Consider the following 20,458-nt stretch of genomic DNA (forward strand, 5'->3'; position numbering starts at 1 on the left):
ACACACACACACACACACACACGTTCAACATAGACACAGACACATATACACAGACACACATGCGCACACACACACACACACACACACACACACGCCCCAACTAGAGAAATATGAATGAAAAGATTCTTCAAGCAGTTTTTTTAAAGGGGAAAAAAAGGTGTGGCCAATCGGGGAGGGAGGCCAAAGTGGCCCAGCAGTGCGGCATCTGCGCCTCCGCGGCGGCAGGGGCCCCGCATCAGGCGCGCTGGGAGCAGCTCCTCTTGGGGCCTGCCGCGTTTATGGCTTCAATAGCGCCGCTCCGGGTCCCCGCGGCGTCGGAGAGGCTTCTGCCTAGCGCCTCTCTGCTGCGCGAGGTCGTCCCGGCCTTACAAAAGGAACTCCTTGCTGGTGAGCTCAAGACCCCAGGCGGGCTCTCCCCGAAGGGTCACTTCTCCGGGTGTGTCGCCTCCTTTAGTCTTTTCTTTTCCTCTGTGTGGTGGCTTGTGATGTCTCTAACTCTGGGGCCTCCTGTGGACTCCGTCCCGAGATGGAGACTGGCAGAGCTAGAAGGTCTAAACATCTGAAAAGCAGGCACGCATAGTCCCTGGGGAGAAGGCAGGCAGGCAGGCAAACCCCTGGAGTGCCACCCAAACAGTTTGGACTTTTTAATTGATACCGTTTTATTTTGGCCAGTTTTCCACTTAGGGGTGGAGAAAAGGGAAGTAATTTTTGGCATTTACTTTTTTTTTTTTTTTTTTTTTGAGACAGAGTCTCGCTCCGTTGCCCAGGCTTGAGTGCAGTGGCGCGATGGCTCACTGCAAACTCCGCCTCCCAGGTTCAAGCAATTCAGCCGTCTCAACCTCCCAAGTAGCTGGGATTGCAGGCGCCTGCCACCATGCCCTGCTAATTTTTGTATTTTTAGTAGAGATGGGTTTTCGCCAGGCTGTTTGCCAGGCTGGTCTCAAACTCCTGACCTCAGGTGATCCGCCCGCCTCGGCCTCCCAAACTGTTGGAATTACAGGCGTGAGCCACCGCGCCTGGCCATTTTTGGCATTTACTATGAAGCAAGACATAATGCTAGGTGCTTTATGTACTTTGAACTTATTTTATCCTCACTATAACCTTATGAGGTAAAGTGCATTATTCCTATTCCACAGATGAGGAAAATGAGGCTCAAAGGGTTTAAGTAACTTGCCCAAGGGGCACACAGCCAGTAAGTGGAGGAGCTGAGAGATGAACCCAGGTTTCTATGACTCCATGGTCCTTGAATCTTTGAGTTGTGATGCCATCCATGTGCTTCTGAGAGGAAATAGTAAAAAGTCAGGAAAACATCACAAAATTATGGCAGTATGTTTTTTAAGCCAGCATGAATCTTGGAGGTGATCTAGAAGTTCTTTTATATTATGGATGAAGAAACCTGAGGCCTACAAGTCAAGAGAATCGTGCATGACAACTAATTATTAAAACCAGGGTAACTGGAGTCTGCCCAGTGTTTGTGGTTATCTAGTTCAGTTCAGTTCCGTTCAGGTCAGTTTCATTTTGAAGGCTTTTCCTTGGACTGTTTCCAGCTTCAGGAATAAACAGCTCCAGAAGGAGCAAGTGTAATGATTGCCTGACCTGTGCAAAGAAGTGAGGAGTAGCCAGTGTTGGAAAAGTTCCTCCTAACACTGTGGAGAAAACAAGGAGACCAGAAGTGTGTGCCCAGAAGTCCTGGTGGTGCCACTCACCGGAATCTACAGCCTGGAAGATGGCACCATGCAAAGGTCTGGGGCTCCTTGCTCCCCACATTGCCCAGTGTGTTGCCTGCACAGTCATGGCACAGCACACTGCCAGGCCCTGCTATCTGCAGCCCGCAGTACTAGGTGCAAAATATTCTGCTAGTCCTTAGCACCTACATTACCTGACTCTGGTATTGCTCTATTTTTCCTCTGGGAAGTATTTCAAAGTTCTCCTTCATATTGGAGGAGGAGGAAGTAGGAAGTGGTGCACCCTTAAGAATGTTTCTGGTTTACTCCTACTCAGTCCAGACTGAGGAAGTCCCCAGGGAAGTCCCCCAGAGTCCCAGAGAACAACAGTCGTCCGTTGATTCTGAAAATTCTCTTCACCTTCCAGGAAGAAAAGCTCATTTCTAACAAGAGACCTAAATTTGTCAAAACCCAAAAGCAGCTAAAACTAGAGATAAGGACAACATAAGAAAGGAAAATTATAGGCCAGGCCTGGTCACTCACGCCTGTAATGCCAGCACTTTGGGAGGCCAAGGCAAGCGGATCACCTGAGGTCGGGAGTTCGAGACCAGCATGGAGAAACCCCGTCTCTACTAAAAACACAAAATTAGCCGGGCATGGTGGCACGTGCCTGTAATCCCAGCTACTCAGGAGGCTGAGGCAGGAGAATCGCTTGAACCCAAGAGGCAGAGGTTGCGGTGAGCCAAGATAGCACCATTGCACTCCAGCCCGGGCAACAAGAAAGAAACTTCGTCTCAAAACATAAAATAAAAAAAGGAAAATTATAGACCAATCTCACTTATGATCAAACATAAAAAACTCCTAAATAAACGATTAACCAATCAAATTCTTAAGCTTATATTTTTAAAAGTATTAACAATACACACAACTGAATTTGGTTTATCACAAGAATTCAAAGAGGGTCTAACATATGAAAATATATTTATAATCCACACTAAGAGGTTAGTGGGGAAAAGCCTTAGGGTCATCTCAATAGATGCAAAAGGAAAAAAATAAAATTTACCCATTCCCAATTAAAACTTATCAGACTAAGAATAGAAGAGGGCCTCTTGATTTTGACAAAGAGTATCCATGAAAAACCTATAGTAAACATCACACTTGAATACTTGAATGGTAGAAATTGAGAAGCATTCTTTTTTTTGGGGGGGGGGACACAGTTTTGCTCTTGTCGCCCAGACTGGAGTGCAACGGCACAATCTTGGCTCACTGCAACCTCCACCTCCCAGGTTCAAGCGATTCTCCTGCCTCAGCCTCCCAAGTAGCTGGGATTACAGTTGCTCACCACCGCGCCTGGCTAATTTTTTGTATTTAGAAGAGATGGAGCTTCACCATGTTAGTCAGGCTGGTCTTGAACTCCTGAACCCAGGTGATTCACCCTCCTCGGCCTCCCAAAGTGCTGGGATTACAGGCACGCCGCACTGCGCCTGGCCAAGAAGCATTCTCTTTAGAGACAGGACTAGGACAAGGATGTCCTCTATCAGTGATTCTATTCAACATTGTACTAGCAATGCTAGCCAGAACAGTAAAGAAACCAAAGAAAGGAAAGATGAAAGGATAGGAAGGAGGAAAATGACACTGGTATTATTTCCAGACTATATTATTACTTATATGGAAAATTCAAGGGACTCTACAGACAAGATATTAAAAGACAAACAAAAGAATTCAGCAAGATTACTAAATACAGATCAATACACAGAAATCAATTGTGTAAAAAATAGTGTTTGAAAACATAAAGCACAATTTAAAAATAGAATTTAAAAGGAATTGTTATTATGGAAAACTACAAACATACACAGAAGTGAACAGAGCAGCACAGTGAATCCCATATACCCATCTCTTGGCCAGTGTTGTTCACCTGTATCTCCAACTCCTTTCTCTCTCCCATGTTATTTTGAAACAAATTTTAGGTTCATATCATTTTATTCATATATACTTGAGAACATATCTCTCAAAGATGAGAAATGACTTTTAACATAATCATGATACCATTATTACACCCAAAATTTAAATAATTCTTTAATATAATTGAATATTCAATCAGTTTTCAAAGTTCAAATTGTCCCATAATTATTATAATTGTTTTGGAATTTGCAAACCAACTGTTTGCAATTGGTTAATATGGCCTTTAAATCTCATTGAATTTATAAGTTCCCTTCCATTTCTTTTTTTCCCCCTTTTAGTATATTTGTAGGAAATTGGGTCACTTGTCTTGTTGAGTTTCAATCTAGACTTTGCTGGTTGTGTCCTTGTGGTGTAGTTTAACATGTTTCTCTGTCTTCCACATGTCCTGTAAGTTAACACTTGGATCTAGAGACTTGATCAGATTCCGGTTTGGTTTGGTTTTTCCTTTTGGCAGTCTATAAATTCAGTGCAATTTCAATTTTAAAAATCCCCAGCAGGGTTTTTGGCAGAACATGATTAGCTGATATTAAAATTCATATAGAAAAGCCAGAAATAGTTGTCATGGTCTGAATGTTTGTGTCCCCCCAAAATTCACATGCTGAAACCTAATCACCAATGTAAAGGTATTTGGAGGTCGGGCCTCTGGGAGGTGATTAAGTCATGAGGGCAGAGCCCTCATAAATGAGATTAGTGCCTTTACAAAAGAGGCCCCAGAGAGCTGTCTTGCCCCTTTTATCATGTGAGGACACAAAAGAAGGTGCCCTCCATGAACCAGAAAGTGAGACTTCCCCGGACACTGAATGTTCCAGTACCTTGATCTTGAACTTTCCAGCCTCTAGACCCACAAGAAATAAATTTCTGTTGTTTCTAAGCTACCCAGTTTATGGTATTTTGTTATAGCAGCCTGAACAGACTAAGACATTAGCCAGTATAATTTTGAAAAAAAATAAAGTGGAAGTTTGCCCTGACAAATATAAAAACTTATTTTAAAGCTGTAAAAAATAAAACTGTGTGCTATTGGCTTAGAGACAGACAGAAGAGAATAGAGAATCCAGAAATAAATGTGCTCACATATGGAAACTTGATATATGGCAATGGCATTATAAAGGGAAATAGTGGAGAAAGGATGATCTATTATTCACTATATAATTCTGAGACAACTGGTTATGCAATTTTAAAATTCTCACCTCACAAAATATCAGGTGTATTTAGGAGCTTAATGTCAAAAAGCAAAATTTAACTTTTAGAGGAAAATATAGCAGAATATCTTTATGAATTTGGGAAAGGAAAAAACTTTTTACCTATTATTTGTAACACAAACCATAAAGAAAATTACTGATAAATTTTTTTTTTTTTTTTTTTGAGACGGAGTCTCGCTCTATCACCCAGAAAGTGCAATGGCATGATCTTGGCTCACTGCAACCTCTGTCCCCTGGGTTCAAGTGATTCTGCTGCCTCAGCCTTCCAAGTGGCTGGGATTACAGGTGTGCGCCACCAGGCCCGGCTAATTTTTGTATTTTTAGTAGAGACAGGGTTTCACCATGTTGGCCAGGCTGGTCTCCAATTCCTGAACTCAAGTGATCAGCCTGCCTTGGCCTCCCAAAGTGCTGGGATTACAGGTGTGAGCCACTGTGCCCAGCCAATGAATCTGACTATATTAAAGTTTGAAGTTTTCAACAAGACAGCATAAAGTTAAAAGCCAAATTGCAGATTAGAAGGAGATACTACCTGCAATACATATAACCAACAAAGCATTAGTAACCAAAATGCAGCAGCATTTCTTCCCTCTCCAAATAGGGAAAGAAAAAGACAATCAACCCAAAGGAAAAATGAGCAAATGATATGAACAGGCAACTAACAGAAGAAGAAACCCAAATAAATGGCCATAGAGAAAAAAAAGTTCTCCCTACTAATCAGGAAAATCCAAATTAAAACAAAAAGATATCATTTCATATATATCAGACCAGCAAAAGTTTAAAAGTCTATAAACACTATTAATGAGGATATAAAGTTTTAGTAATTTAGAGCAATTTGAAAATATTCAATAAATTGAAGATGCATATATCCTGCATCCCAACAAGTTCATTCCCAGGTATCCTTTAGAGAAAGTATGTATGAACAGTGACTCACCTAAAAAGGTTCATTGAAACATTATTTATAATCATAAACAATTAGAAATAGTCAAAATGGCCACCAACAGTAAAATGGATTTTAAAATGGTCATATATTTATACAATGGAATACTGTATGATAGCTGAAAATAAAATTACATGTATTAATATGGGTTAATCCCAAAAGACTTATTAAGGGTTTTTTGCCTTATTAGGCAAAATAAGGCAAGTTGAAAAAGTTACATAAATAATATCATTTATGTAGAGTTTTAATATGTAAAATAATACTATATATTGTTTACATGTGCATGTGTATGTAATACAGATATAAAAATATATGTAAGGACTGATAAATATCAAATTAAAGAGACTGATTACCTCTGGGAGGGAGAGTGAAATGGGATTATATGTGTCTTAATCCATTTTGTGTTGCTATAACAGAGGCAACACAAAATTGTTGTTGTGTTGGGTAATTTATGAAGAACAGAACAGTCTCCCCCAGTTCTGGAGGCTGAGAAGCCCAAGATCAAGATGCAGGTTTCTTACTGTGTCCTCACGTGGTGGGAGGCAAAAAGGCAAAAGAGAAGGAACTCATTCCCACAAGCCCTTTTTCTTTTTTTTAGAGATGGGGTCTTTCTATGTTGCCCAGGCTCAACCTGAATTCCTGGGCTCACACTATCCACGGCCTCAGCATCCCAAGTAGCTGGGACTACAGGTGTGCATCGCTGTGCCCAGCCCACAAACCCTTTTTATAGCAGCATTAATTCATTCATGAGGATGGAGCCCTCCATGACCTAAACACTTTTTATTAAGCCCCACCTCCCAACACTGCTGCATTGAATATTGAGTTTCCAACACATGAATTTTGAAGGAGACGATAACATTCACACCATAGTAGCATGTGATAAATGAAGTCTTGGGCTGTGTCTTAAATGTTTTATTTCTTTAGAAAATGCATGACTCAGGCTGGGCACAGTGGCTCATGCCTGTAATCCCAGCACTTTGGGAGGCCAAGGCGGGCAGATCACAAGGTCAGGAGTTCAAGACCAGCCTGGCCAACATGGTGAAACCCTGTCTGTAGTAAAAATACAAAAATAGCTGAGCATGGTGGCGCACACCTGTAATCCCAGCTACTTGGGAGGCTGAGGCAGGAGAATTGCTTGAACCTAGGAGGTGGAGGTTGCAGTGAGCCGAGATGGTGCCACTGCACTCCATCCTGGGCAACAGAGTGAGACTCCGTCTCAGAAAAAAAAAAGAAAGAAAGAAAAAAAATGCATGACTCAAATATTGCAAAATGTTAAAATTTTACAAAACTAAGTGGTAAATCCATAGGCGATGAGTATACAGTATTTTTCCTATACTGTGAATGCTTAAGATATTTTATAGACTTTTAAAAAGTAGTTAAAAGTTTTAAGTTATTCAAAGCACTGACTTCGTTTGTTCCAATACTTCCTAAATATCAGGTTATTTTACTAAGAGAAAAAAAATCACCCTTCCATGGCCCACGTCCCAAAACTGGGAAGGTTTCAATTCTAATCACAATGGAAGTTTCACCATGTACAACCTCAGCTTTTGGTCAATACAAATACGCCCTCTGCTGGTTCTGTCATGCCCTGTCCCAGAGTTCAAAATAGTTGTGAAGAGCAGCGAAGGTCTTCAGTGAGAGTTTTTTCGCGCCAGTCATGATAAGGAAAGAAACCCTCAGAGAACTACCCTTTGGCACCAAGATACTTTAATCAGCTTCTGCTCTCTGTTAATGTTACATATTATCCAAGACAAAATAAATTCCAAGGTACAGCCCCAGTCAACCTTTCCAATTCCTCAACCACCTTTGCGCATTAACAATCTTGTGCCCCTCTAAAGTCTGGTCGATTTGAGAGACAGTGGACACCTCCCTGAACCTGAGTAGAAGTAGAAGAAAACCAAAGTTGCAAAGAAGCTCTTGGGCGGGGAAACCACAAAATAACATTGAAAAATAGATTAACTGTAGTATTAAGGGAATGATGCCAATGGAATAATGGGTGAACTTTTTCTTTTCAAATCTTTCTTTAAAAGTATAACATCTTCAAATAAAACTGAGGAGAAATAAATTAATTCATGCAAGAATCTACTTCTCAGAGAGAAAGGCACGAATTGAATATTAGAGTCTTCCTTTCAAAAACAGTTTTGTGTTTTGAGGCTGGTTTTGTTTTACTATTCATCTTCCCCACTGGAATGTAAGCTCCCTTAGACCAGCATCTGTGTCTATCTGATTCAAATTGGTACAAATTTTCTGGGGAACAATTTGGCAGTAGGCATTGTGACTTAAAAACTGTACATCCTTGCGCTTTGGCTCTTCGGGTAAAGATGGCGGAGCGCGGTACGGCTTTTTGCTGACTACATTCAGCCCGTCTGATAAACTTGTCCGGATTGAATATGCTTTGGCTGCTATAGCTGGAGGAGCCCTGTCAGTGGGAATTAAAGCTGCAAATGGTGTGGTATTAGCAACCGAGGAAAAACAGAAATTCATTCTGTATGATGAGCGAAGTGTAGACAAAGTGGAACCAATTACCAAGCGTGTAGGTTTGGTGTACAGTGGTGTGGGCCCAGATTACAGAGCGCTTGTGCACAGAGCTCGAAACTAGCTCAACAATACTATCTTGTGTACCAAGTGCCCATTCCCACAGCTCAGCTAGTACGGAGAGCAAATTCTGTGATGCAAGAATATACTCAGTCAGGTGGTGTTCGTCCATTTGGAGTTTCTTTACTTGTTTGTGGTTGGAATGAGGGACGACCATATTTATTTCAGTCAGATCCATCTGGAGCTTACTTGGCCTGGAAAGCCACAGCAATGGGAAAGAACTATGTGAATGGGAAAACTTCCCTTGAGAAAAGATAAAATGAAGATCTGGAACTTGAAGATGCCATTCATACAGCCATCTTAACCCTAAAGGAAAGCTTTGAAGGCCAAATGACAGAGGATAACATAGAAGTTGGAATCTTCAACGAAGCTGGATTTAGGGGGCTTACTCCAACTGAAGTTAAGAATTACTTGGCTGCTAGCTGGGCGGGCGCGGTGGCTCATGCCTGTAATCCCAGCACTTTGGGAGGCTAAGGTGGGAAGATCACCTGAGGTCGGGAGTTCAAGACCAGCCTGACCAATATGGAGAAACCCCGTCTCTATTAAAAATACAAATTAGCCGGGCGTGGTGGTACATGCCTATAATCCCAGCTATTCGGGAGGCTGAGGCAGGAGAATCACTTGAACCCGGGAGGCAGAGGTTGCAGTAAGCCGAGATCGCGCCATTGCAGTCCAGCCTAGGCAACAAGAGTGAAACTCCTCAAAAAAAAAAAAAAAGAATTACTTGGCTGCATAACAATGAAGTGACTGAAAAATCCAGAATTTCAGATGATCTATCTACTTAAACATGTTTAAAGTATGTTTTGTTTTGCAGACTTTTTCATACGTATTTCTACATGGTTTAAATCGACTGTTTTTAAAATGACACTTATAAATCCTGATAAACTGCTAAATCCACAAAAAATAGACTGTACATCCTTTAATCAGAAACATGAACAAAGAATAAATTTTTTAATAATCAAAACATTCCTGGCCAGATGCTGTGGTTCACACCTGTAATCCCAATACTTTGGGAGGCCGAGGCGGGTGGATCACTTGAGGCCAGGGTTTAAGACCAGCCTGGCCAACATAGCAAAACCCAGTCTCTACTAAAAATACAAAAAATTAGCTGGGCATGGTGGTGCATGCGTGTAATCCCTGCTGCTCAGGAGGCTGAGGGATGAGAATCGAACCCAGGAGGTGGAGGTTGTAGTGAGCCAAGATGGGACCACTGCACTCCGGCCTGGGCGACAGAGCGAGACTGTCTCAGAAACAAAACAAAATAAAAATTCCTTTCAAGGATATTCTATGCAAAGTTCTTTATGGTTATAAAAAATAGAAGCAATATGAATTTTTAAAATTACATGTTTGGTTAACTCACTTATGGTACATTCATACGATAACATACTGTGCTGCTATTAAAAATTTTTCTTGAGACAGGGTCCCACTGTGTCTTTCAGGCTGGAGTGCAGTGGTGCCATCACAGCTCACGGCAGCTTTGATCTCCCAAGCTCAAGCGATCCTCCCACCTCAGCCCCCTGAGTAGCTGGGATGACAGGCTTATGCCACCATGCCCAGCTGATTTTTCTATTTTTTGTAGAGACAGGATCTTACCATGCTGCCCAGGCTGGTCTCAAACTCCTATGCTCAAGCGATCTGCCTGCCTCAGCCTCCCAAAGTCCTGGGATTATAGACATAAGCTACCACATCTAGCCTAAAATCATTTTTAAGAACATTTAGGCCAGGCGTGGCAGCTTATGCCTGTCATGTCAACACTTTGGGAAGTTGAGGCAGGAGAATTGCTTGAGGCCAAGAGTTTGAGACCTGCCTGAGCAACATGACAAGACCCTGTCTCTACAAAAAGAAAAATTTTAAAACATTAGCTGGGTGTGGTGGTGTACACCTGTAGCCTCAGCTATTCAGGAGGCTGAGGTGGGAGGTCCCTTGAGCCCAGGAGTTCAAAGTTACAGTGAGCTGTGATCATGCCACTGCACTCCACCCTGAGCAACAGAGCGAGACCCAGTCTCTAAGAATTAAAAAAAAAAATTAAGAATATTTAATTATATGGGAAAGTTGTAATATAAAAGTAGATTAAAATTGAATATACACTAATCAATTATATGGAAATATGATATTCATTGTATATACATGAAAGCAAATACACCAAAATATTTGCAGTAGTTGTATATGGGTAGAGTGAGAGAGCATAGTGAGATTTTTTTGGTTCTTGTTTGTTTTTACCGTGTGCTGGCACCAGTTTAGGCACTTTCCTTGTATTAACATATCTCTTGCTACTTTTTTAAAGCAGCTTTATCAAGGGATAATTGACATACAATAAATTAGACCTTTTCAAATTGTACAATTCCCATGAAACCATCACCACAATCGAAATACAATATTCATCACTCCCAAAATTTCCTCATACCTCCCCTATTCCAGCCTCCTTCATCCCCAGACAACCACTGATGTGCTTTCTGTCACTATAGATTAGTTTGCATTTTCTAGAATTTTATATAAATGGAATCATGCCATATGTACTTTTTTTTCTTTATTCTTTTTTTTTTTTTTTTTTTGAGATGGAGTTTCGCCGTTGTTGCCCAGGCTGAAGTGCAATGGCGCGATCTCAGTTCACTGCAACCTCCGCCTCCCGGGTTCAAGCCATTCTGCCTCAGCCTCCCGAGTAGCTGGGATTACAGGCTTGCACCACCACGCCCAGCTAATTTTGTATTTTTACTAGAGATGGAGTTTCTCCATGTTGGTCAGGCTGGTCTCGAACTCCCAACCTCAGATGATCTGCTTGCCTCAGCCCCCCAAAAGTGCTGAGATTACAGGCATGAGCCCCCGCACCCAGCCAGCCATATGTACTTTTTCGAATGATTTCTTTCACTCAACATAATTATTTTGAGATTCATCCATATTGCCAGGTATATCAATAGTTCATTCCCTTTTACTGCTGAGTTGTATTGTATTGTATATATATACCAGTTTATCTGTTTATCTGTTGATGGACATTTGAGCTGTTTCAGTTTTGACCATTACAAATAAAACTGCTGTGAACATCTGTGTACAAGTCTTTGTATGGATTTATGCTTTCATTTCTTTCATTTATCTTGGGTAAAATACCTAGGGGTAGGATAGTTGGATGGTACGGCAGGTATATATTTAACTTTTTAAAAAACTGCCAAATTATTTTCCTTGGTGGTTGTACCATTTTACATTCCAAACAGCAGTAGATGAGAGTTCCAGTTCCTCCACATCATTGTCAAATCTCAGTACAGTCAGTCTTTAATTTTAGTCATTCTAATAGTTATGAGTTGACTGTGGGGGTTTTGTTTCTTCTTCTTTATGATTTTTTTGTGTTTTCCAATTTTTCTGCAATAAAATGTACCTTCCATAATCAAAAAATTATTTAAAGTAACTAAAACAAGATGTAGACTAGTCCAATATGAAGTCTTGGTCTGGAGACTCTTCATTCTAAAAGAGTAGCCCAACATGGTCTTCAGAGCACCCAGCAAAGAGCACTAGCTGTGTGGCCTGTGTAACCCTTCCTCATATCCTCATAAGATAACATTTGTTTTTTTGGCCAGGCATGGTGCTTCATGCCTGTGATCCCAGCACTTTTGGAAGCTGAGGTGGGCGGATCGCTTGAGCCCAGAAGTTCGAGACCAGCCTAGGCAACATAGTGAGACCCCGTCTATACGAAAAATAGAAAAAATTAGCCGAGTATAGTGGTGTGCACCTGTGGTCCTGGCCACTTGTGAGACTGAGGTGGGGAGGATTGGTTGAGCCCAAGAAGCTGAGGTTGCAGTGAGCCGGGACTGTGCCACTGCACTCCAGCCGGGGCGACAGAGCAAGACTCTGTCTCAAAAAAAAAAAAGTTAACATTTGTTTTTTGGGGGGTTTTGGGGGGTTTTTTAAATTTTATTTTATTTTATTTATTTTTTTTGAGACAGAGTCTCACTGGAGTGCAGTGATGCTCCACTGGTGTGGAGTGGTGCTCACTGGAGTGCAGTGGTGCTGTCTAGGCTTACTGCAACCTCCACCTCCCAGGTTCAAGCTATTCTCCTGCCTCGGCCTCCCGAGTAGCAGGGATCACAGGCATGCACCACCACCACACCCAGCTAATTTTGTATTTTTAGTAGAGATGGAGTTTCACCATGTTAGCCAGGCTGGTCTCCAACTCCCGACCCCAGGTGATCTGCCTGCCTTGGCCGCCCAAAGTGCTGAGATTACAGGCGTGAGCCTAACATTTGTTTTTTAAAATCAACTTGCTTTTCAATGTTATAACCTTTAAGAAAAAATATAAACACACCTAAACCTCCCAATTTTATCTATTATTTCCTTTTTCTGTTTTCCAGTTCATATCCATCCAGATTTTATAGAGTTCTAACACACTATTCTGTAGTTTATATTTTTACTTGTCATATCAGTTTTTCCATATTGCTTATTTATCTTTTTAACCATAATTTTAAATGTCAAGTTAATGTATCATAAATTACTTCCCCAGTCTACCTTGTTGAGCTGTTTCTAATTTTTCATGATTACTAGTAATGTTGGCTGGGCGCAGTGGTTCACACCTGTAATCCCAGCACTTTGGGAGGCCGAGGTGGGTGGATCACGAGGTCAGGAGTTCAAGACCAGCCTGGCCAATATGGTGAAACCCCATCTCTACTAAAAACATAAAAATTAGCCGGGTGTGGTGGCACACACCTGCAGTTCCAGCTACTCGGGAGGCTGAGGTAGGAGAATCACTTGAACCCAGGAGACAGAGGGTGCACTGACCCGAGATCACGCCACTGCACTCCAGCCTGGGCAACAGAGCGAGACTCCGTCTCAAAAAAAAAAAAAAAAAAAAAATGTAATAAGAAGTAAGTTGGTACAAAAAGTTTGTTTCTTCTTTTGAATTCTTTCCTTATGATAAATACCAGGAGTGAGATTCCTGATCAAAGGCTAGAACATTTTTCTGATTGCCGATACATACTGTCATATCACTTTCCCAAAGGATATTTTAATACTAATTTTAATGTTACTTGCCGTGTGTCAGCCCTGATTTCTGAAGTATTTGCTAATTTTCTGGGTATAGCATACGTCATTGTTCTAATCTGCATGCCTTTGGCTACTCACCAGGTAGATGTTTTTCCATGTCTGATCTCCTCCTAGGATAATTGCCTGTTGTCCTTTATTGACTGATACTCTGTTTTCACAGACCCAGAGCCAAGAAGTATGACCCTTGACTCTCTCAGGGCTTCCCGGACTGAGCACATCCAGACCCCAGAAGCAGATATTGTGCAAAAGGTGTAAGTGTTCAAAGTTGTAATAACATGGGCCTCTCTGCTTTTGTTTGTATTTTTAATTGGTTTAATTTGTTTTTTTTCAGACAGGCATGGGAGTTCTCAGCTGACAGTATGCTCTAACAGCCAAAATTAAACGGTTGTCTAAGAAACAAAGATTCTTGGGGATGATTATATTGTGATGTGTTTCCTACCTAAATCATATTTATTTGGCTGGTTGGGTAAAGAGTGAAGTTAACTCTAACCCTGTGGGAACAGCTCTTTCCATTTGTCCAATCTGAGATCTACAGAGATGCCTAGAAAGCTGAAATCTATCACTTCAACCTGGGTTTCTCCCCTCAGCATTCAGTCAGCTCTGAGTAAAATAAATAATGCTAATAATCTTAACACCAATATTAATAATAATTGCTAGCCCGTATTGAGTGCTTCCCGTGTACTGTACTTACGTGCTTACTGTGAGCCCAGCCAGTCAGACGTAGTGTTTTGACTTAAGCTACTTTGGAAGTGGCAGCTGGTGTGGCCTCTCTGCCTCCATCTGGAACTACAGCCTATTGTGACTTCCCAAAAACCTCCATGACTTGAGAACCTGCTGTCACCTGCCCAGGGATGTAAGGATTCCCTCCCGGGTCAAAAAGGTTTCGTGTTCCCCAGGAATAAAGGGGGAAAGGCACTTGGATGAATGAGACAGCCACCAGAGGAACACCATTTTTAGAGTTTTATACCTGATCTTTTCTCACAATGTATTTTAAATGCTTGTGACAACCACCCCCACCAAAAAACACAAAATTTTTTTTAAATCAGGAGAAAAAAACACAAACTTTTCACAAAAGTCATCATAGCCTTTGTGACTTAATTTCAGGCTTGACAGAGGGATTCCTGACATAGAGATTTCTGAAAAAAAAAAAAAAAAGAGAGCAAAACAATCAGGTTTGTGGTTCTCATTTGCAGCGTACCTATTCCTCGGGGAAATTAAAGGTTTTCCAAGCACTAAATTCTAAAGAAGACTTCTCGTATAGGCTTTTATAGAGTGACACTGAATGATTTAAAGTCTCATATATTTACAGGAAATTCCATTCACCTCATTCAACAAATATTTCTCAAGTTTCTACAGTAAGGCCCTGTGCTAGCAGAGCACAGTAAAGAGAATACTCATTTAGCTAAAAAAAAATAAAATGCCCAGAACCAGACCTGGCACAGAGCAGGCACACAGTAACTGATATTGCTGCAATCCATGTGGCTGCTTTTCAGTGCCCTTTTTACCCAGAGGGCATAAGTCAGTTATCCTCAGGGCAAACAGTGACTGACAGCAATTCTACAATGGATAAAACCAACACAGCACATGACCTTTTAGTGGCTGAATTTGATCAAGGATAGAATTCAGAGGGCATGTAGCCAGGCATGGTGGCTCATGCCTGTAATCTCAGCACTTTGGGAGCCTGAGGCTGGTGGATCATCTAAGGTCAGGAGTTTGAGACCAGCCTGACTAACATGGTGAAACCCCATCTCTACTAAAATACAACAATTAGCCGGACGTGGTGGTGGGCGCCTGTAATCCCAGCTATTCGGGAGGCTGCGGCAGGAGAATCGCTAGAACCCGGGAGGTGGAGGTTGAAGTGAGCCCAGATCGCACCATTGTACTCCAGCCTGGGCGACACAGCGAGACTCCGTCTCAAAAAAAAAAAAAAAAGAATTCAGAGGGCATAAAGGAATGAATGGGTAGTTACATGTTCCTAACACAATCTTTCTTAAAGGTCACTTTCTTTTTCCAGCTAATCCTTTGATAGAAGAAATTTCAGTTAAATAATTCTATGCCATTCAATTAAAAGCATAAATATGCAACCCCAAAGAGCAAATGATTTATCCCACTCTCTAAATTTTAGGATTTATCCTGAGGAAACCCCAAAAGTGAAGACCAATCTTTCTAATCTTCCTTACCATGGGATATGCAGAAGAAAAAGAGTTGACTAAGTATGTCAAATGTCAGGCACAGTGCCTGCAGAGAACAGGTGCTCGATGTTGGCTCACTTACCCTCTTTCTTTCCACCAGAATTTTTCTTTAGTTTGGTCCTGTTGGTTTGCTCTTTTCAAAGGGGCAGAGATTATGATGTACACCACCTACACAGAGGACTTCTGGGATACGGGCCTGAGTCACCCGAGAGGTTGAGCGCTGTGTATGCATCTCTTCTTCCAAGAGAAAGAGAAGGGAAGGCTGAACCAAGACTGTTTAGCCAGGAGACATCAGCCAGCATCAGTCATGTGAGTGTAAACCCCTAAAAGCTTGGTCCGAAAGCCCTACTTGGATCTCATCAAGGATACCATGTACAGTTGTATAGATTGCTCACTGTATGAGGGCACCCGATAAAGGAGATGAGGGGGGCACTGAGGTCCAGCCTGTGGTCTGCTTATCAAGCCCTGCACGCTGCATCTTCCTGAAGGACGGAACATCATTTCTAATTCCTCTTTTTTTTTTTTTTTTTTTTGGAGACACGGTCTCACTGTGTTGCCCAGCCTGGAGTGCAGTGATGCAGTCTCAGCTTACTGCAACATCCACCTCCCAGGTTCAAGTGATTCTCCTGCCTCAGCCTCCTGAGTAGTTGGGATTACAGGCATGTGACACCACTCCCAGCTAATTTTTGTATTTTTTCAGTACAGCCGGGGTTTCACCATGTTGGCCAGGCTGGTCTCGAACTCCTGACCTCAAGTGGTCCACCTGCCTCAGCTTCCCAAAGTGCTGGGATTACAGGCGTGAGCCACTGCACCCGGCCCCATTTCTAATTCCTACAAAGGTACTGAGTGGGTAGTCACGACCCCACTCTGCCATCCTCTCTTAGGAGGAACCACTGTGTTGTTCTAGCCCATGGGGAAAGGTGAAGACTGACATAGTTGTGGTCATCTGCCTGAGGTTTCCTGAAAGTTAGCAAATAATTCTGCAGTGAATAAAGCTGGCTTTGATTTAGAATAGTTAACCATTAATCATGGCAACACCAATCTATCAAAGGTGAAAACTGTTTCCCTTTGATCCAGCTCTGGAGATCATGATTTAGAATCTAAGAAAGGAGGCAGACCATAAGTGTTTTTTCTTCCTCTTTCCTCTTATGAAATTATTTCTAGCAGTTTTACATCAAAGGCTGAACCTTTGAATCTCCCCATCGGCTCTGCATTCTCTAAGATTCACTCTTCTGCTTTACCTGGAACCCACACAAATTCCATTCTAAGCCAGTGTGTCACCTTGTTCAACATAATCTTCTTTGATGGATTTTTTCATTTCCTGTACATATCATGGTCCCCTTCCTTGACTTTTCACCTTTAGGACAGGGATTTGATTAACGAGACCAAGAGAAAGGAAAGACCCAAGAAAGACAAAACCAAAGGACCCAAAAGGGAGAGAGAAGGAAAGGTCTACGGGGAAGCAGAGGCTGCCATTGGTAAGAGAGTGTGCCTGCAAGTAACAACCTGGAGAAGACTTCTGTTAGGGGTCGGGAGGTGGTATGGATAATTAGCATGGGTCCTACCGGACAAACTCTCTGTTTTGAATCTTCTTGACTACTACAGCCAAGATGGTGTTGCAGCCTTATGTCATATCAGTATCTTAATAGACAGAGATACAGGAAAATGGGGAGCCTAGAGGCCTGTGATCACCAAGAAAGGAAATTATAATAATAACAGCACCTATTTACTGAATACCTACTCTATTAGGACTCTGTATATGTGATATCATTAAATCCTCACAACATCTCCATGAAGGAAGTGTTATTACTATATTCATGTAGCAACTGAGGCTGAGCAAGGTTGGGTGACTTACAGAATATCAAGTAGATCAGACAGTAAAGTGGTAGACCCAGGGCTTGTCCTTTCCTATTTGACTCCCAACAGATTCTATTGCCACTGCCTCCATAAAATAATAACTATATCACATAATCAGAGTATTGGGTAGTGAGAGCATTTGGGAAGGGGAAGGATGCCACAAGTGTTGAATGATCCTCCAAGCTATGGTTTCTGTCTTGGTTCCCTATGTTGAACCTGACCAGGAACTCGGATTCCTTTGCTTCTGAAGACTTTCTTTAGCCTAAAACTTACACCCATCCTTTACTGCCCACATGATTCAGAAGACCCTCCAAACAAATCCAGTGCTGCCAGAAAGGACAACAATGGATACGCTCCTGAGCGAAAGTTATTTTTGAGATTTGCTTGCTCATCTCTTGCTGAGTTTACATTTTTGTAGCCCATGACTTGGGTAGCACTGGCGGAATTAGGCAAAGGAAATACTTGTGGTGCCCCCACCAAAGGTGAAGCGAAGGAAGGGTCCTTAGAGTACGGAAGGCTGAAATTTGCCAGGTTACAAAGCTGCAACCTCAAGCCAGACTCTCAAGGCATGACTTTCCAGCTGTGTGTACAAGCCTACCCTCTGGACGGTCCTGCCCCCACCATAAGTCAGAGTGAAATAGAACTTTTTTTTTTTTTTTTTTGAGACGGAGTCTCACTCTGTCACCCAGGCTGGAGTGCAGTGGCACGATCTCGGCTCACTGCAACCTCCACCTCCTGGGTTCAAGCAATTCTTCTGCCTCAGCCTCCCGAGTAGCTGGGATTATAGGCACCCACCACCACGCCCAGCTAATTTTTGTATTTTTAGTAGAGACAGGGTTTCACCATATTGGCCAAACTCCTAACTTCTGCCCGCCTCAGCCTCCCAAAATGCTGGGATTACAGGTGTGAGCCACCACACCCGGCTGAAATTGAACTTATTTAATAGCAAGACTGCTGAATGTCAGTTGATCCAAAGAGGATACGGTAGTTTCTCAAACGGTGGTGTGTGAACTACTCTTCCCAAAACACTTGGGGTCTTCGTTACAATGCAGATTCCCACTGAACCAGATTCTGGGGCTGGGGCTCAGGAATCTGCACCCCAGGTGATCCCATTGCATGCTAACTTATAAAAGTTACTAAAAAGGGGCCAGGCACGGTGGCTCACACCTGTAATCCCATCACTTTGGGAGGCTGAGGTGGGCAGATTGCTTGAGCTCAGGGATTTGAGACTAGCCTGGGCAACATGGCAAAACCCTGTTTCTACAAAAAATACAAAAATTAGCCAGACATGGTGGTGTGCCTGCAGTCCCAGCTACTCGGGAAGCCGAGGTGGGAGGATCACAAGCCCAGGAGTTCGAGGCTGCAGTGAGCCATGATTGTGCCACTGCACTCCAGCTTGGGCGACAGAGCAAGACCCTGTCTCAAAAAAAAAAAAAAGTTACTAAAAAGGATGTCTAGCAATCACATCAAGTTAACTCAGCTATATCTCTATCCCCAATTGTTCTCCCCCAGGAAAGTCAAAGGACTCAAAGGCTAAAAAAAAAATAGAAAAAAAAACAAGACCCCAAAGGAAAAGGACACAGAAGGAAAGAAATTTGGAGATAGCAGCAGAGTTGAGTGGGCCTGATGTCAACTATGAGGAAACAGAAGACACCTCAAATAGAGGTTCCTTCACCTCAGAGTCCTTTGTAGAGGACCCTTGGCTTTCTCCCAAATATGATGCCCAGGAGAGCCAAGTTTCTCTAGATGGAAGATCGTCACCCTCCCAGATTGCAACTGTCACTGGCAACATGGAATCTAAAGAAGAGAGAAGCTGTGAGGACCCTTCCAAGGTAGAGTCTGATGTCCTCAGCTTGACAGAGGAAGTTCTGTTCTCACTTGGCACGACTGCAGAGGTGGGAAAGCTGCCCCTAATTATATTGCACTTACTAAAACAGCTCGACCACCTAATGGTCTTATTGTTCTACTTTGGTACCTTCTGACCCTAGTAAGAAGCCAGACCTGATCAAAGATGCAGGGGTAGCAAAGCCCCTCTGAAGTGATGATGCATTCTGTGAGGACCCCACATTGCCAGGGCAAGTATCCACCCTTTAAAGAATAAGAAATGATCACAGCACCATCTCTGAGAGGTGCAGGACTCATGGTTACAGGGAAAGGTGGGTACTGACTGTCAGAGCCAAGCATATTTCCCTGACTCAGGCTAGGGCTCATCTATTACTTGCCTCCCAAAGGCTGTGGAAATTCCTGCTTTCCTAATCTGCGTTTCTGCGGTATGCAGCTGGAACAGAGAGAGGCAGCCTGTACACATATACCTGCTTTTACAAGGTGCTTTTGGGCCAGGCATGGTAGTTCACGCCTGTAATCCCAGCACTTTGGGAAGCTGACGAGGGTGGATCACGAGGTCAGGAGTTCGAGACCAGCCTGGCCAACATAGGGAAACCCCGTCTCTACTAAAAATACAAAAATTAGCCAGGCATGGTGGTGTGCGCCTGTAATCCCAGCTACTTGGGAGGCTGAGGCAGGAGAATTGCTTGAACCCGGGAGGCAGAGGTTGCAGTGAGCCAAGATCACGCCACTACACTCCAACCTGGGTGACAGAGAGAGACGCCATCTAAAAAAAAAAAAAAAAACACCACAACATGTAAGAGTCACTTTGTTCCAGGGACCTTGCTTCTAATGTGGAGGTCTGAAGAGAAAAACTGAGTGTAAGGAAAAATTACCTTTGAAAATTGCTGCAATTAGGCCAGATGCAGTGGCGCATGCCTGTAAACCCAGCACTTTGGGAGGCCAAGGCAGGAGCATTGCTTGAGATCAGGAGTTTGAGGCTGCAGTGAGCTATGATTATGCCACTACACTCCAGCCTGAGCAACACAACAAGACTCTATTTCTAACCAAAAAAAAAAAAAAAGAAAGAAAAGAAAAAAGAAAATCCCTGCAATTAACTAAAAAAGAATACCATATAGAAACATCATCTGTCAGTAAGACCAAAATGGCCAATTTTTCCTCTGCTGTTGGAATAAATTACTA

At 42.5% G+C, this 20,458-nt stretch overlaps 1 protein-coding gene and 1 pseudogene across 2 annotated transcripts in view; both read left to right on the plus strand.

Moving 5' to 3' along the window:
- The window catches only part of KIAA2012 (KIAA2012 ortholog), a 134,919-nt gene that overhangs the window by 99,736 nt on the left and 14,725 nt on the right, over window positions 1-20,458 (plus strand). For both annotated transcript variants that reach the window (XM_054479139.2, XM_054479141.2), the window contains exons 16-19: window positions 13,543-13,633; window positions 15,718-15,883; window positions 16,938-17,052; window positions 18,944-19,263. In XM_054479139.2, the coding sequence (XP_054335114.1) occupies window positions 13,543-13,633; window positions 15,718-15,883; window positions 16,938-17,052; window positions 18,944-19,263 (692 nt within the window). The remainder of the gene's footprint in view (window positions 1-13,542; window positions 13,634-15,717; window positions 15,884-16,937; window positions 17,053-18,943; window positions 19,264-20,458) is intronic.
- On the plus strand, window positions 111-12,718 carry LOC129031171 (proteasome subunit alpha type-2-like; annotated as a pseudogene).

Source organism: Pongo pygmaeus, chromosome 11 (genome assembly GCF_028885625.2).
Source record: "Pongo pygmaeus isolate AG05252 chromosome 11, NHGRI_mPonPyg2-v2.0_pri, whole genome shotgun sequence".
Lineage (NCBI taxonomy): Eukaryota > Metazoa > Chordata > Mammalia > Primates > Hominidae > Pongo > Pongo pygmaeus.